The sequence below is a fragment of the Pyrus communis genome, chromosome 13, assembly GCF_963583255.1.
Source record: "Pyrus communis chromosome 13, drPyrComm1.1, whole genome shotgun sequence".
In the NCBI taxonomy this organism is placed as follows: Eukaryota; Viridiplantae; Streptophyta; class Magnoliopsida; order Rosales; family Rosaceae; genus Pyrus; species Pyrus communis.
The window spans coordinates 15465136-15491542 of record NC_084815.1 but is presented as its reverse complement, the minus strand read 5'-3'; the positions used below and the strand labels follow the sequence as shown (position 1 = coordinate 15491542).

The window sequence follows — 26407 nt, the reverse complement described above, 5'->3', positions numbered from 1 at the left end:
TCTGTTAATACTTACAATTGATTACAAACATTTGCGTATATCACATCCCTTATCTGAACTTTGTCAATTAAAGAAACAAACTCGGCCAAAAAATATACATTGGATTTGTTAATCCAAATAATCTTAAGGAAAATTAATGAGAAGAACTTGAAAACTTTGAGTTTTAACGATAAAAATAAAATAAAGAGTAAAGTAAATAGTATCAGGATTAACTTTTTAATGTAAAAATATGATTTTTCGTTAAAATAAATAGTACCGAAAACTTTTCGTTAAAGTTGTCATATCTTAATTCTTATTAATAATTTAATTACCAAGTTAGGATATTGAAGAATGTGCCACTGCCCACTCGAATTTCAGTTGAGACAAATAAGTGGGTCCCGCGAGTGAGTTGTGAACTTGAAATTAGGATTCTTGTCGGATTATTTTGAAGATCTGTGAATCATATCTATTTATCGTATAATACATGGTTAGGAATTATTTTAAATATTTTTTATTTAAAATTAAATACAATTGATAAAAACCGACCGCACGATGTACGATGAACACGATTTCCGAATGTTGATCAAATGGATCCGGCGAGGCTCCTGTTTGGCGAACTAGAACTCAGCCATACACCCAACAGGGCCAACACTAACAGAAACCAGATATACCACAACGCCGTCGTATCGAGTCCTGTGCCAGAGCATCAACCTTCAGCTATGGCCATGGCAGCTACTCCGGCGTGCGCCTTCTCAATCACTACCGCCACAATCACCAAGCCACTCTCCCGCCCTCTTCCTTGCTCCCACCTCCCCGCCCTAAACCCATACTATCTTCAACCCTCGGCTCCTCTGTCTCTCCGAACCCCCAAAACGCCACGCAGGCCAGTCTTTTGCGCCTCTGCGAGCACGGCCTTCGAGGTCGACCAAGCTCCGGTTTCCGCCACTCCGTCCAAGCTCTTGCCTTTTCGGGTCGGGCACGGGTTCGACCTGCACAGGCTGGAGCCCGGGTACCCTCTGATCATCGGCGGCATCGACATACCTCACGACAGAGGCTGCGAGGCGCATTCCGACGGTAATTGCTCCATTATTCTACCTTTTCTTCCCGTAATTTCACCTTTTTAATTTATTCTATCAAGTTTTCGATTTAATTTTTGGATTTTGGATTTGAATTTTGTGTAGGGGATGTGTTGCTTCATTGTGTGGTGGATGCGATATTGGGGGCTTTGGGGCTTCCGGATATCGGGCAGATATTTCCCGATTCGGATCCGAAGTGGAGGGGTGCAGCTTCATCCGTGTTCATCAAAGAAGCTGTAAGTTATCCTCCTCCTCGTCCTTGTTCTTACCGTTTTGATTTATTTGAGCTTTTTCGTCGAGTTTAAGGATTTATATAGCATGCAATTGTGAAAATTTTATGTCTTTGGTTCTCAATAACGGTTGTTTTTCATTAGTTGTGACGTTTGGGATGAAAAAACTCTGATTGTGTGTCGCTTATGGTGAGTGGAAGCTATAAAAGTTAGACTAAGCAATTTAGTTGAGGGCTTTTGGATTGTGATGTCGATACAATTGTTTTGTTTTTTGAGGTCTACAACGATTTGTCCAAAATCTGAAAACAAAATTCTCGCTTTTCAGTCTTTTCGATAAGATTGCATTCAGAAATTGAAAACCTTAAGAATGTATTACAACATTGAGCCATAAATCCGGGCACTGTCTGGAGAGAAAATCTCTGCAACCAATATATACTCCTAGTGTCATCCACCGATGCCATAGATGATTGCCACATGTTCAAACGTTACACCATCCGTCCAATAGATACTTGCCACATGGTGTCTCTGGTTACAAGAGTTTGTCTCCACTGCCAGGCCACACCACCCCGAACTTTGAGACACGGTGAAAAGCTCCTGTTCAAGTATTGGACCCCAGGGCACCAGGTCTGGACCTAGGTTCTGTCCAGTACTTCTGCCCTGAGTCCTGGATACCAGATCTCAATTTTCTGGCCTTGAGTTCCAAATCATGAGCCGTATGCCTTAGTCCAAATACCTGCTTAGAGTCTCGAGTATTGAGTGAGGTAGGAGCATGTGTGGGCATTAGGCTGAAAAGATGGATTGCCTGTTCATCTATAATACCCAGTTTCACATGCTCCCTTCAGCCTCGGGGACTCGAAATCCGAGTCTCAAGCCTCGGGGACTCAAAATCTGAGTCCTGGCTGCAAAACTTGTCATGGATCCTTGATTCTTCATACATTTTCATGGTTTTTTACATTAAAAAGCATTTTCCGAGTTTAATATGGAAAATTGTTTTTAGATATCAAATAATACTGAGAATATTCCAGGTGAGATTGATGCACGAGGCAGGTTATGAGATTGGAAACTTAGATGCTACTTTGATTCTTCAAAGACCAAAACTGAGCCCACACAAAGAGGTTATGAGGGCCAACTTGGCTAAGCTGCTTGGAGCAGACCCCTCCGTTGTGAATCTCAAAGCTAAAACTCATGAGAAGGTGGACAGTCTTGGCGAAAACCGAAGTATTGCAGCTCACACAGTGGTTCTTCTTATGAGAAAGTAGAAAGAGGCCTTCGATTGCAGGTCCCAAAATTGTGACTGATGTAGTTCATCTCATGACTTGTACGCGGCTGTTCCGCTTGCAGCTTATAGGTAATCAATTTACGTACTCCACACAACTGTGCATGTAGTTGGAATCACATATATGAAAAGTTATTTCTCCTTTGTGCTAGATTTCTTTGAAAAACGTCATAAGATTTATTCGTGATGGAAGCGTGACACTATAGAATCGGGACAGATGATGCCACGGAAACAGAATAATTTCTCCGTCGGGCGATTATTGGACTTGAAACCATGTGTTTGTTGCAAAAACATGCTACGCAGGTGGTTTCAAATTCCAAGCTAATGGTCATGTAGTTGGTTTTGACATTTTGTTTGACCATCAAAGTTACTAGTCAGTTTGCCAAATTTGAATGGAGTCCAAAGGATTGAAAAGCTTTGAGCCTGATTGTAAAAGTTCCAACTTTTTCGTGTTAATTAGTAGACTTTTAAGCCTGGAGTCGAAAACATTGAAAGCATTTAAGCTTCGCATAATGTCTAGGAAATTTGGTTTACTTTAGTAAACAATTTCATATTTCCGCAGTCAATGGTCATTTTATTTCATACCAACAGTGAACTGAAACGATTCCTTTTCAAAGTTTGTGTCCCTGATTAGGTGTAATTTTATTTATTTATTTAATAAAACTCCTTTCGCACCGTTGAGTCACGTGACGTGCTTAGACCAGGTAGTCACATCGATATTGTGTGAGTTTTGTCTTGTAAAACAGATGTAACAATTGGTGGTACAGGTGTATACAATACAACACTTACTCTCACAATAGTCTTTTGCATTCACATGCCACGGACTAGAGCAACTCCACCGGGCGTGCTAGCCCGATGGATAGGCGACTTCCAAGACCCAATAGCCCCAACAACAACCTCCAGCCCATGCAGGCGTGTGGGCAAAGGGAAGGGCCCGAGCAAGAGCCTCGGCACGAATTGGTGGTCCGCGAGCCTGAAACCTATGTGATGCATGGCTAACATCAAGGTGATGCAGCCACGATATAAAATTAATAAAAAATGTAAAAATTAATAAAAAAATGAAAAAAATTAATTTAAAAAAAGTAAAAAGTTAATAAAAAAATCCGAAAAAAAAAATTGATTTAATTTTTCTATAAATATGTTATCATTATCTTTCAACTTACACCATAATTTTATATTTTCTCAAATACTTTTGAGTTGTAATTTTTTATTTAATAACACGTGGTACAATGAGACCAATTAAAAATCCTATCCGAAATTACAAATAAAAATATTTTTTTATTATTTTATAAAATAAAAAATACTAATATTTTATTGCTTATTACCATGACTATTTAGTTTAGGGGTGAAGATGTAAAATGCAGTTACTGTTCACGGGAGGCTATTCAATAGTGAGTTGCCCTGGGGGCCTTTGCAATGCTGGAGTTGCTCTTACATCAATTGCATGCAAGATTTCTCCATCAATTTCCATAGGTGTTTAAGGTATGTTTTATAATGCAGACCTGAACGTAATAAGTTGTCCAAACTAATGTGTTTTTTCTTCTGTACATTACCAATATCCATTTATTTTATTTTTCTTTTCTTTTTTTTCGGCAATATGGCTTGAACCTTGGCGACATTGTGGAATTCTAACCAAGTTAGGAAAATGGTTTTCACACATTTCTCACATAAATTTATTGCTAGCTTTTTTTATTATTATTATTAAATCAAATATTAAGGTTCAGAAAAAGAAAAAAAAAATGTACATGAATCATTTCCCGTGAGTTAACTCATTAGTGTGCAGAATACCATCATTCGCTGCGACATTTAATCTTTCTTGGTCGAATCAATCTTTATAGCATGTGACATAAACATATGTATCTCATGTGTGGTTTTATTTTTCCAAGTGTTCTCATTTATTCCAAGTATTCAGAATTTAAAAGAAGAAACAAATAAAAACCATGTGGGAAGAGGAGAGGCATACAATCTTTGGATATCCATTGACTAAATTGGTTCCAAACCCGAGGGCAGAACAGTTACTTAAACCCGACTCGATCATTTCACAGCGATATAATGGTCTGCAATTTTCTGCTTAATTAATATTGTTTAGGGATCATTTCAAAGCGTTACGGCAATCCATTATTTCAGGATCCGAAAGACTTACACAGATATTTTAGTTTTGCCACAATCGTGTGATTTACCAACGCCAAGAATCGAACCTAAGATGTGTTGTGTAGAATACGAGTTTGAAATTCAACTCCAATCGCTGAACTACCCTGTGGTGGGTTTTTTTTACAAAGGTTTGAATTGGAATAAAATTTCAACGCACCGCGTGGAGGATGAACCATTCTAATTTCTATCATATGACCTTTGACAAAAAATAGGGAAAATTAATTTCCACGGCCAATAGAACATAACCAAAGGAAAGTCGGTTCGAATTCGATTATACACTCTGCTGCACTAACGGCAGTAGTCTCTGCTAGCATATGGAAATGCTGACCAAAAAAAGTAACATTGACCCATAATGTTAGCAATAGCCACCCTCTTTCGTTGACAAAAATACCAATAACAGCAGAGAGCCACCCATATTTTAAATTTTTTTCAAGTGAATCAATGAATGGAGTCCAGCTTAGAGCCCGTTTGTGTAACAATCCACTTTATTCAGGGGAGTGGATTCTGTAGGTCTTATATGTATATTCTCATCTCTACCGGCCTTTTGGGAGCTCATTGGCTTCAAATTTTATAGGAACTCCGAAGTTAAGCGAGTTCAGTCGAGAACATTCCCAGTATGGTTGACCCACTAGGAAGTTCTCGTGTGAGTTCCCAGAAACAAAACCGTAAGGATGTGGTCAGGATCCAAAGCAGACAATATCGTGCGACGGTGGAGTTGAGCCCGGAATGTGGTGAGGGCCCGGGCCGGGACGTGATAGTTTGGTTTGCGCGGAATGAACTTTTTTAGAAGAAGAAAGACTTTTTACGTTTGGTTTGCCCATTTTGTGTAATAAAATAATACCAAGTCGTTATGTAAAGGAGAATAACATTTTACGTGTAAAGAGTCAAATAGTATTCATTTAGAACTTATGACTAGGAAATACTATTTCTTTGGGTAAAGTACAAAAAACTACCTCAACTATTGGTGTCACGACACTTTCATACATCATCTTTTAAAATTGACAATGTCATACCTCATCTTACGAATTTGTGTCAATGTTATACCTTCCGTTATCTTAACCGTTTATTTTTTAGTTAAATGCTGATTTGGTTTGATCCGAGACCCATTTTTTATTAAAAACTAAAAAAAATCATTTAATATTTTTTAAATATTAAAAAAAAAATAAAGAAAAGTTATTAAAAAAAAAAAAAAAAAAACCAACGTCAGTTCGTCCCCTTCCCCCTTCTCTCTCTTCTCCCCATCTTCATCTTCTTCCCCCTTTCTACAACTGCAACCCAGAAAAAAAAAGAAGAGAAAAAAATAAAAAACCAATTTGTTTTCCTTGCTCCCCACCCCCTCTTCTCCCCGCACCCACTCTCCTCACCCAACCTCCCCACCCACCCTCTGCACCCAACCTTGCACCCATTACTTGCAACCCCAAAAAAAAAAAAAACCCAGATCTCGTTGAGGTGGAATTGGGAAACCTTCGCCAGGCCGATTCTGAAGGTTGAAAACCTGGGCACGGAGAAAATGGGGGGGGGGGGGGGACGGACGAACTGGGGTTATTTTATTTTTTTTCCTTCTCTCTTCTTCTTCTTGTTCTTCTTTTGCAGGTTGGTTGATTGGGTGGGTGGGGGAAAGGGGCGAGGGAGGACGAACTGGGTTTCCCATTTTTTTTTTTTTTCTCTTCTTCTTCTTCTTCCTCTTCTTCTTCCTCCTCTTCTTCTTCTTTCTGCGTTGTAGGAAGATGGGGAAGAGAGAGAGGGGGGAGGGACGAAAGGAGAGGTTTATTTTTTATTTTTTTTATGTACTTTTTTATTATTTTAATATTTAAATAATATTAAATGATTGTTTTTGTTTTTAATAATATTTTATTAATTTTTTAATAAAAAATAGGTCCCGTATCAAGTCATGTCAACATTTAACTGAAAAATAAACGGCCAAGCTAACGGAAGGTATAACGTTGAAATAAATTATAAAGATGAGGTATGACATTGTCAATTTTAAAAGATAAGGTATGAAAGTGTCGTGACACCAATAGTTGTGGTAATTTTTTGTACTTTACCCTATTTCTTTTATAATTTCCATGATTAAAATAACCATTGCGTTTAATGTTTTCAGGGAATCAATAGAACCAATGAACGGAGACGAACTTAAGGACCGTTTGGTTTGCATAATGAACTTCTTAAGATAGAACTCTCAAATTCATTCTCTATTTCTTTGTAAAATTCTCTCTTTTAATGCGCAGGACCCGGTTGGGTGGCGCTACAATGACACTGTAATATGGTTAAATTTGGATCAAGCGCAACATATGACATGTCGTTACAATGCTATTGAGTTGTTGCTAGATTGTTGGAGTATGGTTAAAATGTTGTTGTGGTGTCGTAGACTGTTATTATTGAAGTGTCGTTATGGAATCACTAGACCCAACCGGATCATGCCCAACCCATGCACACACAACTCAGTGCACAAGAGAGAAAAATCTGTTGATTTGTAAGTACAAAAACACTATTTATTTTTAGTAAAATACCGACTTACACTCCCAAACTGATATTAGGTGGGTTCCAACAAGACACTCATATAATTCTCAGTTTAAAAATACAAAATTGAGATTTAATTGTTAAGAATGAATCCTACATTGATGGGAGGAGTATCTTGCATGTGCTTATAAGTAGTTAAGTTACTCCTCATGTAGCTAATTGGTGAGTTTCACATTGACGAGAGGCAAACCTCTTGTTTCATGGGCTAAATGAGATAGGTTGTGATCAATTAAAATGGACTTGAGTCCAGTCCATTGTTCTCAAATCTGAGATAGACAAAACTGAACATGATAGATTATGAGTCTACAATAGAGTGAGTTATCTAACTCATTCTTATACATGGGTTACAAGTCATGTCTTACAAGTACTTGTCAATCCAATCATATCCTTAAGGCCCAATCTCCTACAGCCCACTAAACAGACTGATGCTTGTAAATAGTTAAGTTACTATTCATATTACCAATTGATTTTGTGGTGAAATTCCAACTTTCTTCACTAACAATTAAAAAATTAAGAATATTATATGTTTTAGAGCACCGTAGAATTTTAGTCATATTATATGGCTGAGATACCAAACTACTGCACTATAAAAAATCTGGTGCAAACGCAATTCTCAGTTGCATTATTGTTCCACCATAAAAAAAATAGTACAATTAAAATGTATGGGACCTAAAGTCAAACGTTCTAGATGGACCACCATTAAGTTCAGAGCTCTCTCTTTTGAATTCTTGAGCCATTACGGGATGAAAAGACAGCAAAATATACTAAGATGTTTTTATTTTTAATCCAGATTTTGATATGAATCCCAGTATATGAGTGTATCCCAGTCATACTACAAGACTGGAATTTTCTTGGCTACTACTACATATACAGTTACACTTGGAAATGTAAAATGTTTCATAATTTATAATCCACGACAACAAACCCTAAACTTAGATGGATCATCATACTACATCATTGTATGAAAGAATTTTGGTAGGATAGAATTGTGTGGAGGCATTCAGACCACGTCATTTGTATGAAAGTTCTCACCAAAGCACGAGATTTATTGTATTTTAATCACACCTGATATGAGAGCTGCCTTAATTGGCAACCCTACACAAGTTTTCATCGTAATCGCTTACTAAAGCATCCATCTCATATTTTATATAAAAGGAATTTAACTTTGAAGTCAATTCTCAACCTACCACATCAGCATCATATGGGCTAGTTTGACCATGTAATAGAGTTTTGTTTTTGCCACAAACTTCCCTATTATAGGATGGTTTGACTAAATGTAGAGACCAAATGAATACAGAATATTAAACTGGAAAGTTGATGATGGCTGACAGTACCCTTCACGACTAGCCTTGTCCTCACAAAAAGGAAGTGACCAAGTACGTGTTTGTTTTTTCCACCTCAGCTTCAAAGTCCTGGTAGTATCTCAGAGACATTGTTTAAGGAATAGCAACCATATTGCTCCTTCAAGGAAGTTTCAGATTCTCATTTTCCATAGCCATCTGAGACCAGACTTCCTATATAAATACCATCGAAGAACCTGCATTCCTCATCCAAATCACACATCGATCTGGTTTTGGTTTGTGCCTTGCCTAATAATCGTCGAAAGCGAAAACCGTTTAGCACAGTAAGACTACCTAAAACCCTAGAGATCTAGCTCCTCTACTCTCCATAGACTTTGATAGATTCCTCACTGCATTGCAAGGATTTTTTAGGCATTTAAAAAATGGGGTTTACTTTGAGCAACCAACAGCAACTGTTGTCTAAGATGGCAACAGGCAATGGCCACGGCGAAAACTCTCCATACTTTGATGGCTGGAAGGCTTATGACAGTGATCCTTTTCACGTCACCAAGAACCCTAATGGGGTTATCCAGATGGGTCTTGCAGAAAATGAAGTAAGATTTCCGGAATCCGAAAACTTTCTCAATTCTTTTTTATATATGTTCGGTAGCTTTTGATGAAGAGCATAGAATTAACTCTTGGTTCTTCTTCTTTGTGTAGATGTGTTTTGATTTGATCCAAGAGTGGGTTCTGAACAATCCAGAAGCCTCCATTTGCACAGCAGCAGGAGTAAATGAATTCAAGGACATAGCCATCTTTCAGGATTATCATGGATTGCCAGAATTCAGAAATGTATGCATTGAATTCATTTTATATTAATATTAGCAATATTTCATTAATATTTTGACTGCATATTGACTAAGTTGTTTTGGTGAAATAATCTACAGGCTGTTGCAAACTTTATGGGAAGAGTGAGAGGAAATCGTGTCACATTTGACGCCGACCGGATTGTTATGAGCGGAGGAGCTACCGGAGCTCATGAGACGATCGCTTTTTGCTTGGCTGATCCTGGGGATGCATTTCTGGTGCCTGTTCCTTATTATCCAGGGTATGTTTGGATATTGTTTTATGGTTAGTTTGATCGGATTAAGAAAGAAAATGAGTAAATAGACCTTTAATTTAATATCAACTGTTGACCATCTAGAGCTTAGGTGGGTCAACAGATTGCCTTAGAACCATTCAATAATTTGACTAACTGGAAAAAGATGCTTGGGAAAATGGGAGGTCCATTTTCCTTCGAAGGGACAGTTTACAACCGTTCAAACTTTGGACCTTTTTTTCTCGTCCAAAAAAAACTTTTTGACATATTTATTCGTAAAGGCACCCATCCCTTTCTCGGTACTAGCTAATTGGTTTATTCTATGATTCAATTCTTACCTACACACCATGTGACATCTAGCCAATAACACGGAGGTGATGACACACATGAGAATTAAAATATATTTTCATGAAAAAAAATTTCTAATGAAAACTGTTTAGGGCCTAAGGCATCAAGGTTTTAATTAAGGATATTGCTTTAAGGATACGGAAATAATATTTACAACGAAATTTACAACAAAAAGTTGAGCTTATTCACAACAATTACATCTATTCTCCAGCATTTTGCTAAATTTTCTGCTATTTTATTGCAGTTTTGACCGAGATTTGGGGTGGCGAACGGGAGTGCAACTGATACCAGTTGCCTGTGACAGCTCCAACAATTTCAAAGTCACCAGAGCAGCTTTGGAAGCTGCCTATGAGAAAGCTCAGAAGGCAAACATCAGAGTAAAGGGCTTGCTCATTACCAACCCCTCAAATCCCTTGGGCACTGTCCTTGACAGAGACACCCTCAGAAGTCTAGTGACATTCATCAACGAAAAGAAAATCCACCTAGTGTGCGATGAAATCTACGCTGCCACCGTGTTCAGCCAGCCAAGTTTCATAAGCATAGCCGAGATCATAGAGGAAGACATTGAATGCAACCGCAACCTTATTCACATTGTGTACAGTCTTTCTAAGGACATGGGGTTCCCTGGCTTCAGAGTTGGCATTGTATATTCCTACAATGATGATGTCGTTAATTGCGCGCGAAAGATGTCAAGTTTTGGATTGGTTTCGACACAAACTCAGCATCTGATTGCATCAATGTTGTCAGACAATGAATTTGTGGAGAGGTTTATAGCACAAAGTGCTAAAAGGCTAAAAGCAAGGCACATGCGCTTCACAATGGAGCTTGCTCAAGTCGGCACAAGCTGCTTGAAGAGCAATGGCGGTCTTTTCGTATGGATGGACTTGCGTAGGCTGCTCAAGGAGCAGACGTTCGAAGCTGAGATGGTGTTGTGGCACACGATAATCCATGAAGTTAAGCTCAATGTGTCACCAGGTTCGTCGTTTCATTGCCCCGAGCCAGGTTGGTTCAGAGTTTGCTTTGCCAACATGGATGACAAGACCATGGAAATTGCTTTGTCACGAATCCGAAACTTTGTGGCTCAATACAAGGAGCCAATTGCGCCGAGGAAGAACAACAGGTACTGGCAAAGCAACCTTAGGCTGAGCTTTCAGTCTCGGCGAATGGATGACATCATGATGTCTCCGTGCATGATGTCACCTCATTCACCGATACCTCAATCGCCTCTTGTTCGAGCCACTTAGAGAAGTGATTGATCTCTCAATTATAAAAGTTGATGCATTTTTTGGGAATTGTTAGTAGCACTCCTAAAAACTCATTTGGCACTTCAAATTTCTTATAATTAGAAAGAAAAATACACTTGTGAGGAGTGTAAAATGAAATATTTGAAGTGCTAATAACAGTTCCCCATTTTTTACCTTAGTTTCTGAATTTTTATGATAGCCAGGTTCTTAATTAGATAAAATATCATTAATTTGTTCTTGATATTTTCTCGTGGAGTTTTGAGAGTGGTGGATACATTCTTTCATAGGATTTAAAATTTTCATTTTACTCTGTTTAGTCCATTTTTCTTTTTTCAATTCAATGAAAAAAGTTTGTATCTGTTTGTAATAATTCCTCAAAGAAGAGAATTGAATTAATTTTTAATTGTTTTACATCAATATTTTTTGTGAAATCATTAATTTGATGAATCCTAATATTATGATCTTTACATCCCACATGATGATCTATAAATCAGATGAGAAGAACGTGGACTAAAAAAAAGGGTGTTCATTTTTCATCATTTTTCTCAAGAAACATGAAATATTTTTTGAAAGATAAGAAACATGAAATTGTTGATTTGTTCGTTGTTCCTATGACTCACGAGGTGGGTCTCTCATCGGTGTCTCTTTTCTGTATCTAAACATTTACTCGTTAGTTTTCAAAAAAAAAAAAAAAAAAAAAAACACACACACATTTACTTGTTTGCCATGGGCCTTTCCCTCTAAAGTGAAAGAGACATTAAACTTGAACCAAACCCGGTCCAAAAGCCGATCCATTTACATGTTTTCCATGGGCCAGCCCACCATATGGTCTATCACCCTTGCGATCAAGTAATCAACTACTTTCGTTTTCCTTTTTGGGTGAAAACATTAATTAACTTTATAAACAAATAGGGGCCAGATTAAAATAGGGAATTGTTATTCGTACTAAAAAAATCTCATTCTACACTCCAAACTTTTTATATTTGAAAAGAAAAATACACTTATGAGGAGCGTAGAATGAGATTTTTGAAATGTCAATAACACTTCCCATTAAAATATTTGAAATTAAATTCACCACCCTAACATAAGAAGCAACTTCAAACCTGAAGGAACGGGAATTAACAAATAGCATGACGACCAGAACAAACATTTAAATTCTAACATTGATCGAGAAATCGAGAAACACCAGAAGCATTGCCAATCTTGACCAAGAGATCGATGTCACAAAAGGGGACGGGCCTTTCTCTCAACATCCTCCACTACAGTATTAATATTGGAGATTTTAAAATTTATACAATGCTCAAAAGTAAATAAGAGGTTTTAGATTTGAATTTCGTAGATGGTGAATTTGATACAAAATTAGGTTGCTCATTGTGCGGTTTAGCCGCATTCTTCCCTTCTCTTCTCTTAGTATAAAATAGATCTTTGTACTAAAAAAAAATAAAAAAACTCTAAGGGATTATTATTATTATTATTATTGTCCTTTCTTTCACAAATACCTAGCTATTGGAAGAGGCTCCTCTCCGGATCCCCACATCCTAACCGTTCATCGTACATCGTGCGGCCAATTTTTGTCAAGTACTATTTGTGTTTAATTTTAAATAAAAAAAGGTTAAATGATTTGTGACCGCATGATACACGATGAATGGCTAAGATGTGAGAATATATAGGATCCTCACAATTTGGATCCGGATGAATCCAAATCCCTAGCTATTAGGGAACTACACACATATATTTATTTGTAGAAACCTTAATGTTACCCACCACTAATACATTATTTAATTATTGGGCGGAGGTATTGGGATTTTATCATTTATATATCCACTTTTTTTCTACGTGACAAAATGTCACATTCCGACGCGGGCGGGACCACTTCCCCGCCCCGACTCCACCGTAGCACGATATTGTTCGCTTTGGGTCCCGACCACGCCCTCACGGTTTTGTTTCTGAGAACTCACACGAGAACTTCCCAATGGGTTACCCATCCTAGGAATGCTCTCGCGCGCTACTCGCTTAACTTCAGAGTTCTCATGGAACCCGAAGCCAGTGAGCTCCCAAAAGGCATCGTGCTAGGTAAGGATGAAAATATACATATAAGGATCACTCCCCTGAACGATGTAGGATGTCACACAAAAAGTGTAAGCTACCTACCACAAAGGAGATGTTTTGTAAAGAATTTTGCTTGTATAAGCAATATTGCTTGTTATAATGTCACCATCTGTTTCACATTTATTAAATATTGAGTCATTATCTTTTGTTTTTCCCTCAGAAAAGATTAAAAAATTGATGGAGTTGGGATGTGTTTGCTTAAACAAGCCAAAGATTAGCTAGATTATTGGTAAACAAAAAGCATTAGAGATGACTTCATCTTGTACACTATTTAATATAAATCGAAGACCATGGCACTAGGTATCATGTCATGGCTTTCACCTTTTCCACACATGATGTTCTATTTCAATCTTTCTATGCACATATAAAATTGAGAATTTAGGAAACTTAAGGGGGCTATTTGGTATCGTATTAAAAAAATTCATAATTTCTCAAAATATTTTTTAAGAACAATTTTTTTTAAGATTTAAAAACTTGTTGGATATGAGATAAAAAATTAGTATTAAATTTTAATAATTCAAAAGAAAAGAAAAAAAAATATCCTACAACAACTCTCTGTCGATTTGGAAATTACTACACAATTCAATTGGACAAACAAAAATATTCAAGGGAGGGCCAGATAAAGGGGAGATTAGAGAGATTAGAGAGAAAGAGTAGAGAGATGAGAGAGATTGTGGGGAGGAGGGGAGGAGAGAGAGAATGAGCAGAGATGAGAGAAATAGGAGAGAGATTTGAGGAGGGGAGGAAAGAAAGAGAGAGATGAGAGAGAAAGAGCAAAAAGAGGAAAGAGAGATTTGGAGGGAAGGAGAAAGCAAGATAAGATAATGATAGAGAAAAATTGGGAGTAGGAGGAGAAGAGAGAGAAGTAGTTTGAAGTTTAAAAACTTTAAAAACTCACTTTTTGTGCTTTTTAGAAGTAGACTAATTTTCAAATTAGTTTTGAATTCAGTTTATGAAATAGCCATACCAAATATATGTATTCAATGTTGGAAACTTAGGTTTGATAGTATTCTTCTTCACTTAGAAGTGAGAGGTCTTAGGTTCGAATCTCGTGAATGACGAATTCGATACCAAATTAGGCTGCCCATTGTGTGGCTCAGCCGAACTCTCTTTCCCCTTAGTGTAAAAATATCAATGTACTAAAAAAAAAGTTAAATTTAAGTAGAGTACCAAGCATGCCTTAACTTTTTGAGTTAAGATCCCTCCAGCAACGCTTGAACCCTTCACAGTTGTTGTCACATCCCGGCCCGGGACAAATTACTTCCCGGGCCCGCTCCACCACCGTAGCACGATATTGTCTACTTTGGGCTTACCATTCCCTCATGGTTTTATTTTTGGGAACTCACGAGCAACTTCTTAGTGGGTCACCCATCATGGGATTGCTCTAGCCCCTTTCTCGCTTAACTTCAGAGTTCCTACGGAACCCGAAACCAGTGAGCTCCCAAAAGGCCTCGTGCTAGGTAGAGATGAGAATATACATTTAAGGATCACTCCCCTGGGTGATGTGGGATGTCACAATCCACCCCCCTTTGTCACATCTTGGCCGGGGCGGACCACTTCCCGAGCCTGCTCCACCACCGTAGCACGATATTGTCCGCTTTGGGCTTACCATTCTCTCACGGTTTTGTTTTTGGGAACTCACAAGAAACTTCCCAGTGGGTCACCCATCATGGGATTGCTCTAGCCCCTTTCTCGCGTAACTTTGGAGTTCCTACGGAACCCGAAGCCAGTGAGCTCCCAAAAGGTCTCGTGCTAGGTAGGGATGAGAATACATATACACGGATCACTCCCCTGGGCGATGTGGGATGTCACAATCCACCCCCCTTAGGGGCCCGACGTCCTCGTCGGCACACACGCAGTCAGGGTTAGGCTCTGATACCAATTTGACACGTCCCGGCCTTGGGCGGATCACTTCCCTGGCCTGCTCCATCACCGTAGCACAATATTGTCCGCTTTGGGCTTACCATTCCCTCATGGTTTTGTTTTTGGGAACTCACGAGCAACTTCCCAGTGGGTCACCCATCATGTGATTGCTCTAGCCCCTTTCTCGCTTAACTTCGGAGTTCCTACGGAACCCGAAACCAGTGAGCTCCCAAAAGGCCTCGTGCTAGGTAGAGATGAGAATATACATTTAAGGATCACTCCCTTGGGCGATGTGGGATGTCACAGTTGTTCTCGAGCAATGCTCCAACTCAGCTCAAACAATACTAGAATCCCTGCCGAATGATCAAGTAACGCTTTAACGTGTTCAATCTCACTTCATCTAAAGCCAAAATTTAGTCTTGGTTTAAAACATTATGGGTGCATTTGTTGCATCGGACTATCTCGGACTAGACTAACTTCAAGGATTAAGCTGGATTGGCTTAGACTAGATTAAGCCGGACTCACTTAATGAAACGTTTGGTGCAGTGTCAGACTAATTTACAGACTATAATTTTCTTGCCATTTTTAATTCACTTTTGCCTTAAAAATTAAACAAAAATTAATATAAAAGGGCAGTGAAGTCTGAAGATGAATGAACTCAAGCATATTTTCTTTCCCCTTCCTTCCTATACCCTTCCTCGTTTCTCTTCTCCATCATTTTCTCTCTACCAAATCATGCATCAATCTCTTAACTTTCTTCTTCGATTAAGAGATTTTGTTGGTTAACCATTCGCCAAGCCTTCAGAAATTCCAAAAAGAAAGGCAAGCCTTCTAGCAACGATTAAAACTTGCAAATCGATTTACAGAAATTCAAAACAAAAATCAATTGGGTTAATCACAATAAAAACCCATAAACCATTTAAACCTGCTGATCTATTTACAGAAATTCAGAACAAGAATCATACCACAGCCAAATCATTCCTCTAGTATCAAAAATCATATAAAGAAGATGACTGAGATTGCGAAGTAGCCATGGCGGAGATGACCAGTTGATGAGGAGGCAAGCCGAAGCTGAAGCTAAAGCCAAAGCCACAACCATGGCGATTGCGAAGGAGAAGAAGATGATGGAGATGACCCAGTCGATGAGGTCATCGTTGGAGATGAAGTAGTCGACGAGTTCGTCGTCGAAGATGAAGCCGCGCCCGAAGCTTGTGTTGTCGAAATCGAGGTCGAGGAGGTGATTCGAGCAGGATGAAAACGTTCTTAGCTAGTCCCATGGTTTTCAGGGGGACACGCTAAGAGCGGCTAGCGAGGTTGTTAGTGAAAGCGAATTCTGGTTAATCCCATTAAAATTAGTCTAGCCAGGGAATAAATATGGACTAGACTAATATTTAATCTAGTCTAGTCCTATCAAACGTAATGAAGGCAGACAAACGCCCTATGTTACTTTAGCACTACTAGTACCAGGGGCACTCATTGATTAATTGATTAACAATTTCGTCACGGCTCGTTTGCGGACTTTACCGTACATATATAATTTGCAGTTTGCAAGAGGGACGTTCCCAATCCAGTATGGAGACTTCACATCATCCCAAAGCAAAACCATCTATTTCAAATTACATATTTATAAGACATCTTAAAATAAATAAATATATAAGATGGTTAACATGTACATTGCTACATAGGAGCAACAGCACAGGGTCCCTATCTCAAAGGGGCACCGATTTTTATCTTATTCCTATATATCACTTAAGTTAAAATTTGAGAAATACAATATTATTTTCTGCTTTGAACTCTTACTATATTTATTTTATACTTTTTTTTACTTGGTTAAAAACATCATGTATTATTTTTTACATGGATCCTTTCTTATCAATTGTTCACTGCGATAATATGGTGCTACAAAGTTCTTTTAAATAAATGTCAAAACAACAAAGACACACAAGGAAAAAGAGTTTTTTCGGTCAACTGAAGAAAAAAAAAGGTCTTGTACATAAAGAGGGTCCATTTGAATTTTTCGCACACGGCCCTTCAAATCTCATAATTAATCTCAGATGACACTACAACTAAGAGCTATTAATATTCTAATTAAAACGCCCAAATTATTTATATATGCGGTTACAGAGCCACATGATTTGACTCCGTAGATTAAAAGATCTTCTAGGTCTAGAAATCAATGTCATTGCCTCTTTCTTTCTTTCTTTTTCTTGCATTGTTTGCCACTTACTATTTTTTTATTAAACGATGGTCGTTTGCATCTAACAAATTTCCACAACCTATTCCAATATAATACGTACTTGTTGGCATCATAGTCCTTTTGGGTTTCGAAAAAAATATTTATGTACTTGTCAAAGAAAAACTAAATTAATTCCCACCTTTTATTTAACTGGCCCAGATGATGAAAAATCATGTAATTTTTTAGTGCAGTCCAAAAATTTTCATCCACAAGTAATCGTGTTAAATAATAAATAAATTATTGATAGACGCTGGGCAAGTAATTAACTGTGCTTTTAACTTTAATCTAAAATAAAAATCAAATTGCAGCAAACTTGAAAACCCCAATTGAATTTTACTACCAAAATGCTTGAAATCTCAAAGTTCAGACACTTATTTTTTCAAGCCACTTGCACTGTACATACATACCACAAACGTTTATTTGGCTGGCCTCCAACTGGTTCCAAAACATGATTAAAAATTAAAATTCAGATGGCCTTACCAAAAATACATGATCAAACCGCTAATCATCTCACAATCCTCACTTAATTAACAGATAACACAGGAATTCGGGTTTTCTTCAGCACTTTGGACATAGTAGTACTTGGTCATGTGGGGATTGTATGCTTGGTAGGCTTTGACAAGCTCAGCAACTGGATCAGTTTTCTTCTTATCATCTTCTTTCTTGTCATCTTTTTTGGCACCCCCTCCGTCTTTCTTATCATCTTTCTTTTCTTCCTTTGCCGGCCCGACTGTCAGGATCTCTGTGTGCCACTTTCTCAGTTTGGCCACCACATGGACCGGGTCAACGTCGCCGATCACCGTTAGTTTCTTCTCCTTCATGTCCACAGCAATTGAGTCAATGCCTGTAAAAATTTACACAACACAGGAAAAACGAAGTCAATAAGTGCATGGAATAGTTTGACATTTCAACAAAGACTACGATTGCAACTTTATTTTAATTTCCAGTGACAATATCCCAGATGAATGCCTCAATAGGTGCTGATAAATGAAAGAATTCAGAACATTTTTTTTCCATTGTTTTCCAAGTTTTTCACGAAGCCAAATCAAACTGATATGCTTAAAAAGCTCATACCTGTAAGGCTGGAGACTGCTTTCAAGGCCTTTTGCTTTTGCTTGTCATCATGTAAATCCAATTTCAGTACCACCTTCTGCAGAAAGAAAATAATTTTCAATTAAATTTTTCTTTTTAATTTTTGGCAGAGAAAATGGCAATTCATTAGTTTTCAATTAACAATTTAAACCAAGGGAACAATTCAATTATTCATGGACCAAAAATCATAATTTCTGAAACCCGTCACCATGATCAGAAGTACAAGAAGGATCACAAAAAAGAGGGAATAAAAGCAGAAATCATTGAGAATATCATGTTCTTTATTTCTTTGTGAAATGAAAAGGCAAAGGTCTCCGAAACTTAATCTAAACTACCTAATAATATTCTTATCAACCCGATAATCTTTGAAAGAAAATAAATTAATGAGTAGCTGAGTGGGAAACTACACCTTCATTTCAATTGGGTCTGAAGCTCTGACCAAGAAGTATAAAATACGAACAAAAATTAATCGAAAAAAGCTCGAAAAGCAGAGGGTTTTCGAGAAGGAGGAAGAAGAAAGAGAGAGGAAATTGCAGAGAGTTTTCCTTGAAGGGGACTAGTCTTTGTGGAAGACGGACAGACTTATAAGCTAAAGCCTGCCAAGGGGTTTTATTTACAAATCCAACGGTAAAAAAAAAAAATAAAATACGCTTGAGGTTAAAGGTTGAAGGGCTTGCCTTGTTGGACAAGGAATGGACAAGGAACCAATCAGTCATGGACCATGGAGATATATATCACAAAGCCTTGGTGGGATTCACTCGTTTTCACTTTATTTATTGTCTGTGCCTGAAAGGCTTGTACATTTCTACCTACGTGTTTGGTTTACGTGGTTTGTGATCTTTTGGTGTGACTTTGATGTTTAAACACTGATTGATTTTTTACATGCAAATTACAGCTTAAAATATGTGTAAACTTAATGATTTGGTATTATAAAAGGAGTTTTTGCATACGTATTAAACTGTGTTTTCCAAATACGTAAAAATCCTTAGTTCCAACGGAAGCATCTAGGTATTTTCTTTTAGGAATTTACAGTCTATAGGTCGTTATCACTACGTAACTTCCTATTACCACTTTTTGAATTCAACATTGCTCGTCTTCGTTACTTACAATTTGTAGTTTAACATACATACATACATACATATATATATATATATATATATCCAATTCATTAAAACCACAAAAAAAGAAGATTTTTGTTACCACTCATCAAATTGTGATTAGTATGTAGATCAACTTTGCAGGGGACTTGAGATTTTCAAGGAAGAATCCAATTGTAACAAGTAATTCAATTTGGGAACTCCCTAAAGTATACGTGGTCCTCATCAATATCATGGTTATTTTGTTTTTGTTTTTTTCCTTTAATTTTATGCTTATATATAAAAGTAACTATTTAGGAAGGGCGGCAAGAACCTCACAAGTTTGATTACATAAAAAACTCTCAATAATTCCAAGTAGATGGTCCTTTCTTTTCTTGCATGTGATGTGAAGTAGGCTTCAATGCCCTTAGTAGTGAGGGATTGTGAAATAGCTGTTAAGATTATGATAGGTTTAAAGTTCGATTATTTTAATGTAAAGTCTTGCTTGTTAAGTTCAACGCTAACATCATTCATTTGCTTCAATATTTTTTTTGTTTAGTATAATTAATATTGTATGCGCCACACTAATCGATTGAATCACATTTCTTTTAAGAAGGATGCTCACTTGCATGGTCAATTTCAGCACAAGTGAGATGTCCAATCTCATTAAAAAAAAAAAAAAAAAGTTCAATATATGACAATAGAGATATTAGTGCCAGTCGTCAATACAAAGGTGGCTCACAGTTGTTGATTGCTATATATCTTAATAAGTTATACGACGAATACTAATGTTCAAATCATAAACTTGTTTAGTTCATATCATGTGGTATAAAGTCTAATGATATTTTATATGTTTAAAAAATGGGCAAAACTTCAAATACATTAGGGTATGACTAATTCATAATTGATAAGTTCATGAGCCATTTGAAGCAAATTTTAAAGCCAACTTGGTTGACAGTGAAATGATGAAAAAGAAAAGAGGGGGAAGAACAAGTCTCTTCTGCCACAACTTTAATAAAATAAAACCACCAATGAAATTTCCCCGTCAAATACTTAATCATCACAAAATTATATTGAATTTGTCGATTAAATCAGCAATTGGGATATCGATGGCGAGTGTCATCTACTCCACAATTTCTTTTATATTTTTCAATAATTTAACATAATTTCTTTTAATTATGTCTTAATCTCAGACCCCCAGAAAAAAACAAAAAAAAAAAAAAAAAAAAAATTATGTCCCATTCTAATCCAGTAGAAAAATCAGAACGCCAACGTCACCACATCCATCATAAGCACTGATGTCATCTGCCAGACCAGTTTCATCAATATTGTGAATTATAGTTGTGATTAAACTTTAATAACTTCATTTCAATTAAATTTAGCGGCTATAGTCTAATTGATTGTAGTTGCGGTAAGTTTTTTGGTCCAACGGTTGAGATTTTATTAAAATTGAATAGAAACGTTTACATGAGTAATTCGATCAAGCTACATAACTTGCAGCAAACGACTGTTGATAAAGAACACGGACTGACAAGTAGCCCCATAACAATGGAAAACTACACCTCTCTCTATCTGTGTTCTTCGATATGCATCGCTGCACCAACTACTGTAAATTTCACCAAAGTTAAAAGAAGCTTGAGGCCATGGAAGAAGCTTTTATTCCCTGCTGAAACATTGGCATGTACAGATGTGAAACTCCGCGTTATGATTGACATAAACAAGCTGCACTCTTCTTTACTAAACCGCAACTTCAACCTATAACGATGACTGAACGATGTCCAGTGCCTCCTCAACCGAAGATGCATTCTGAAGCTTGGCTTTATCGACAATGGGCTGGCTCCTTGCAAGTTTTGGAAGGAGTTGAAATTCCTATACAACATAACATGAGATGTTGCGAGTCTTAGGACAATGCTGGCAAAATACGTCACACCAAAATATAAACCTTAACATTTCTCCTTTTGGACGACTAAACCATAAACCTTGATAGTCAGTTGAATTTGTTTCCTATTTTCATAAACCTTGGGGAAAGCCAAGAAGTAAAACAAAACAAAAGGTACCTCGGGATTTCCGCTCTCAAGAAGAACACCTTTCAATTTGCCTGAAGCGCAACAAGAATAAACTTACCATGTCAGCTGTAATTAAATAAACCAATACATATGCAGAGAATGAGAGATGGAATATGTGCGTGTATGAAACGGAATCTTTACCAGAATCTATCCAGAAAGTGGCAATCTTAGGATTAAAATTCCCAATTTCAATCGTCTCTCCAACTGTTCAATAAAATGATAACAGTGTGAACTACGAGAAGGGACTAACAGAGATGTAGCAAAAAATAAACTCAAAAATTATAGATAAAAGATGCAATGTTAGAGATTCGTACCATTGTCCCCAAAAAATTGCCACCATATTTTTCTGGGGCTTCCTTCATATTCAAACACCCTCGAGTAAAAAGATGGGAGGTAATCATATCTGGATTTGTTCAGATATAAAAATCATCAATAAGGAAGTGTCAACACAAACGAATCAGGAAGAGCAAAATTCATCTACTACTCTATCTAGAGAATAAGCTACACATGTGGAGAGTCTAACTTACGTGTCAGTTTGTGCACTCACTAAAGCCTTAACGCAATGCTGTGCAGATCGACGAGCATGATCTACATGTTCAACTCGTGCTATACGGTTATACATCTGCTCATTGCAAAACATATTTTTCTTTCAGAATTTTGATTACGAAAGAATTTTCTGCTTGATTTAACAAAAACATACCTTCAATGGAAATGCTGCAACATCTCCAACTGCGAAGATTCCAGGTATCCTCGTCCGGAACAGACCATCAACCTTGGTTTAAAGTACAAAGATATAAGTAATACAAAATAGCAAATGCACATTCAACTTGAACTAATCCTGGCAATCAAATTTTGAATATATTGTTACTCCAAGATAAATTGCTAAATGCAGGATTTTTTTATCCTGATCAAAATTCAGTTTATCAGGACATTAATTGTAAAACGTGTTACCCATATATGGTCATGAGTCCATCCATTGTCCAAGATGGTTATTGCAATTGATAAAAAGAAAATAATTTGTCCATGATTTTCATAATACATCACACAGTAGATATTTATACGCTCAAAAAACAAAACGCAAAGTGTCAGTTCTAAGTCTTGTGACAGCATCAGAATTGCACCTGTATACCACCAACACTGGAATCCAAACCGACACTTTCAAAAGGACCAACAGCAGGTTTTGCTCCAATACCAATAACTACCTGCAAAAATGAAAGAATTAGAAGCAAAACTACTCCAATTTCATGAACTTCCTCATATACTTTATTTTATTAGTTTTAATCAACATGAAAATCCTTGAAAAACTTCACTTGTTATCCAAGATGTAAGGCGCAAGGTGACACAATAATAAAAAAGCCAGATATCAAAAGATGTGTGGGAACGGAAACTCACTGTGTCTGCTTCTATAGTAGTTCCATCTTCAAGCTTAACATAATTTACACGTCCATCAGCACCAGCTTCTAAATTTTTAATTGAGGCACCCTGGTCCATCATAAAATGAGCTTTAAAGGCCAGGCCGAATGACAATTACTACATAAAGGATAGGTACCAAATTACAAAAAGTGGGGAGAGAGAGAGAGAGAGAGAGAGAGAGAGAGAGAGAGAGTACCTTTATGAATTTAACACCATTCTCTTGGTAGAATTCCTCATATCTCTGGGCAAGTGAAGCAGTAAACAATCTTTGCAACAGATGGTTTTCTGGAAATATGATCTTCATAAAGGGAAAAAAAATATATAAGAGAAGGAAAATCGAAAATGTAGGTCAAGAATTTACATACTTGAAATTTATATTACTTCATCTGATTTTGTTACTTCAACCCAACAAATATAAAAGGCACCAAGTTAAATTTAACACATACTGTTGTATCAAGTTTCCAACCAATAGTGGCTGCAGCAACCTCCATACCAATATAACCACCACCAACAACAACCACCTTCCATGCTTTCTCCTGGAAAAGAAGATAGGAAATTTTACTGAAACGAACAAGCCATACGATTCCAAACAACAAAGCAAACCTCAATAAAACATAGTTCAAATTCCAAACAACAAAGCAAACCTCAATAAAACATAGTTCAAGAATAGACCACGTGATCAGATAACAATTAACAAAAGAAAATTGCTGAACAATTAAACTTTGTAAAACTAGTTACAAGGTTTGCACTTAATTTGTGTAGGGTTTCTCCCTCGTAAATGAATAAATTGCAGGGAACAACAATCTTCACACTCCTAAAGCAGATGGAATGCCCAAACATGCAGGCTTTAAAGTCATACAAGTAGTAAGGAAACACTCCAACTCTACAAGATAGGAACAAAAGCAAACTAGTCTGCCTTATTTGAATAAAGTATGTTCAAAGCGCCACACGAAACTCAACAAGGGCTGTTCAACTAAGCTTCAAATAGCATATGGTTGTGAAAGTTATGAGGGACTTCACCTTAATCTCAGGTAATGTTCATAACGTTGTGCCAAAATTTAATGAGCTGGATGCATTTCAATATTTATATAGCCATTTCAGTTATTAATTGTAACATGGAAAGAAACAATCATAATAATTAGTATGACAGAAAAAACAAATTAATATCAAATTTACCAATGATGATACTAGTGCATCAGCATCTGCAACATCCCGAATATAATGAACACCAGGTAGGTTTCCTCCAATTTTCTCAGGAAATCTGAATGCATAACAGGCAAGGAAGCAGATTTGCTTCAGTTTAGATTCGTACAATCTAGCAGCACTTACAATACATCCAACTAATCAGAAATTTACAAAGTTGATTGAAATAACCTTGAGGCTGTACACCCTGTTGCAATTATAAGTGATCCAAACTTGAGCAGTTTGCCTGAATTTGTAGTCAGTGTCTGCTTTTCAATATCAACATTTGTAACGGGATCTTCATAGAACATCTGAACAGAATTTCAGAAAAGCAACAACATCTTAGAATTACAGTTGCAAATATGCGTAAAAATGAACTTTTTAGCAGTTTCAGGAGTTGCGAAAAAGTTATAAAATTTACCTCTATCCCTTTTTCTTTATACCAGTCAGGTGTTTGCCTATCACCGCCGGATCCAACACAAGTATGAAACCCCTACAATAATAATGTTTCGAATTCTAAACTCCAAAACATATTCGTAAATATATTCAAAATTCATAACTCAAAAGTGTGATTGCAGCTTACAGGCAATCGTGCTGGCTTCTTATCCGAAGGGAACAAATAGCCTTTTGTCAAAGCAGGACGCTCATAAGGCGCAACGGCCTGTTCACAGAACCCACCAAAACTTAACTTCAATTTCACATTCTAACAAAAAAAATCAAACAAAATTTACAAAAGAAAAAGAAAATGGAAAAATTTGATTTGATTTACCTCTTTGGACACGATTGCAAGGCGTCCATCGGCCATTCCGTGTTCGACGAAAGTCCTAGCTGCATAGCCAGCCGCATTGCCGCCACCAACAATCACAAACCTGCAAACACACACATTCCAGAGAACCCAAAACTAAAAATTCAAATATTGATGCAAAAACCAAATTTAAAGCTGAAAAGATTGGATTTTTGAACGACTGACTCTCGGTTTTCGTTGGCGAAATCTGATGACGAAACAACGTAGCTTCGGCGGAAGCTCCTGAATCCGATTGGAGAAGAACGGCGATCAGGCCGCAGAGCAACAGAGTGCTTGAAGCACACGGAATTGGCCAGGTTCGCCATTCGCCTGCGAACTGTAGCTTGCGAGACAAGAAAGAGAAACGGAATTAGAGAAAATTAGGGTTTATGCAACGAGGATCAAGATTGAAGAAGGCGAAAGGGAAATGGGAGTGAGAGTGGGAGTTGAATTTGTGGAGCTCGGACCTGAAGACATTGGGAGCTGAGAGTGGGGATTGGCCTTTCTAATAATTTATTAGATAAATAAATCAATTAAATTACTGGTTTGGGGTGGCTCTTGACTCTTGAGGAAGTCGAAAGGTCAGTGAAGGAGGCGGATGGCGGTGAATGTGCTGGGCGTTTGCCATTGGAAGCTGTTTCCAAATGCCTGGGAAGGGATGTTGTTATTGGGCCTCACCCATTTAGTATAGTTTTAGCCCATTTACATATTTCGGGTTGTAGTTTGCACCGGGAGCACCTGTGCAGACGGTTGTTACCACCACCGTGGTGGAGGCCAACTACACTGCCGCCACCGAGGGGCTTACTTCGTTGCCCTTTGGCCATACTAGTCTGCCTTCTCATGTGGTGCCGCCGCTGGTGGTCTCTATTTCTATCAACTCCGATGATTCACCACCCTATCTGAATGGTTGCAATGGCATAGACAAAGGTACGAGTTTCTCGCTCCTGCAGTTAGAAGACAAAGGTACGAGTTTCTGTAAGCAGTTGTTCTCTAATGGCAAGAAAAGTGGATATGAAAATTTTGATTATGTTTAAACCACTTTTTTACTTCATCGTTACATCTGATTTGATGAGGAGCAACTTTGATGCTTTTGGGGTTGATCTACATGCGGCATTCGTCCATTTTTGCAGTATTATACTTGAATTTCGGCATGTATGGGATCCGGGAGATGCATCAGGTAAAGCTATGCTCTATTTCCGATGAGAGGAGAAGCATATGGATCATGGACTGGGCAGGCGAATCATGGTGGCTGGCATCATGTAGCTATGCTATTACTAGTCTCTTGGCTTGATGGTTGAGTCCAATTGATGTTTGGCAACAGAGAGACATTGCGATACGAGACTGAGCGGTATAAAGTGAACTCTCTCAAGCATCTTGTTCTAT

The 26407-nt window shown here is 37.5% G+C and overlaps 4 protein-coding genes across 4 annotated transcripts; 2 read left to right on the top strand and 2 right to left on the bottom strand.

Moving 5' to 3' along the window:
* The first annotated feature begins 597 nt into the window (after positions 1–597).
* On the top strand, positions 598–2714 carry LOC137712873 (2-C-methyl-D-erythritol 2,4-cyclodiphosphate synthase, chloroplastic). The gene is made up of 3 exons (XM_068452051.1): positions 598–1053; positions 1161–1291; positions 2311–2714. Exons 1-3 carry the CDS (start codon positions 699–701, stop codon positions 2542–2544), a joined length of 720 nt encoding a protein of 239 aa, XP_068308152.1. The 5' UTR covers positions 598–698; the 3' UTR covers positions 2545–2714.
* A 6012-nt stretch (positions 2715–8726) lies between these two features.
* LOC137713441 (1-aminocyclopropane-1-carboxylate synthase-like) lies at positions 8727–11584 on the top strand. Its single transcript, XM_068452736.1, has 4 exons — positions 8727–9126; positions 9233–9364; positions 9460–9620; positions 10204–11584. The coding sequence occupies exons 1-4, from the start codon at positions 8956–8958 to the stop codon at positions 11201–11203; spliced, it is 1464 nt and encodes a 487-aa protein (XP_068308837.1). The 5' UTR covers positions 8727–8955; the 3' UTR covers positions 11204–11584.
* A 6172-nt stretch (positions 11585–17756) lies between these two features.
* On the bottom strand, positions 17757–19118 carry LOC137713716 (heavy metal-associated isoprenylated plant protein 39-like). Its single transcript, XM_068453058.1, has 3 exons — positions 18913–19118; positions 18486–18561; positions 17757–18255 (listed from the first exon to the last, which is right to left on the bottom strand). The coding sequence occupies exons 1-3, from the start codon at positions 18916–18918 to the stop codon at positions 17939–17941; spliced, it is 399 nt and encodes a 132-aa protein (XP_068309159.1). The 5' UTR covers positions 18919–19118; the 3' UTR covers positions 17757–17938.
* A 1883-nt stretch (positions 19119–21001) lies between these two features.
* On the bottom strand, positions 21002–25667 carry LOC137712941 (monodehydroascorbate reductase, chloroplastic/mitochondrial). The gene is made up of 17 exons (XM_068452147.1): positions 25492–25667; positions 25211–25361; positions 25010–25109; positions 24824–24901; positions 24662–24733; positions 24433–24551; positions 24235–24319; positions 23505–23594; positions 23255–23356; positions 23038–23127; positions 22767–22847; positions 22346–22417; positions 22173–22267; positions 21960–22048; positions 21787–21849; positions 21637–21677; positions 21002–21448 (listed from the first exon to the last, which is right to left on the bottom strand). Exons 1-17 carry the CDS (start codon positions 25499–25501, stop codon positions 21335–21337), a joined length of 1452 nt encoding a protein of 483 aa, XP_068308248.1. The 5' UTR covers positions 25502–25667; the 3' UTR covers positions 21002–21334.
* Between the last annotated feature and the right edge of the window lie 740 nt (positions 25668–26407).

Excerpts from the sequence above, each read along its gene's own strand:
- LOC137712873 (XM_068452051.1), top strand. The coding sequence starts at position 699 with ATGGCCATGGCAGCTACTCCGGCGTGCGCCTTCTCAATCACTACCGCC. Across the intron at positions 1,054-1,160 it reads CTGCGAGGCGCATTCCGACG|GGGATGTGTTGCTTCATTGT; the intron begins GTAATTGCTCCA and ends AATTTTGTGTAG. Across the intron at positions 1,292-2,310 it reads CCGTGTTCATCAAAGAAGCT|GTGAGATTGATGCACGAGGC; the intron begins GTAAGTTATCCT and ends AGAATATTCCAG.
- LOC137713441 (XM_068452736.1), top strand. The coding sequence starts at position 8,956 with ATGGGGTTTACTTTGAGCAACCAACAGCAACTGTTGTCTAAGATGGCA. Across the intron at positions 9,127-9,232 it reads TGGGTCTTGCAGAAAATGAA|ATGTGTTTTGATTTGATCCA; the intron begins GTAAGATTTCCG and ends TTCTTTGTGTAG. Across the intron at positions 9,365-9,459 it reads GATTGCCAGAATTCAGAAAT|GCTGTTGCAAACTTTATGGG; the intron begins GTATGCATTGAA and ends AATAATCTACAG.
- LOC137713716 (XM_068453058.1), bottom strand. Across the intron at positions 18,256-18,485 it reads AGCAGTCTCCAGCCTTACAG|GCATTGACTCAATTGCTGTG; the intron begins GTATGAGCTTTT and ends AAATTTTTACAG.
- LOC137712941 (XM_068452147.1), bottom strand. Across the intron at positions 24,734-24,823 it reads AGAAGCCAGCACGATTGCCT|GGGTTTCATACTTGTGTTGG; the intron begins GTAAGCTGCAAT and ends TTATTATTGTAG. Across the intron at positions 22,418-22,766 it reads CCAGTGTTGGTGGTATACAG|GTTGATGGTCTGTTCCGGAC; the intron begins GTGCAATTCTGA and ends CTTTAAACCAAG.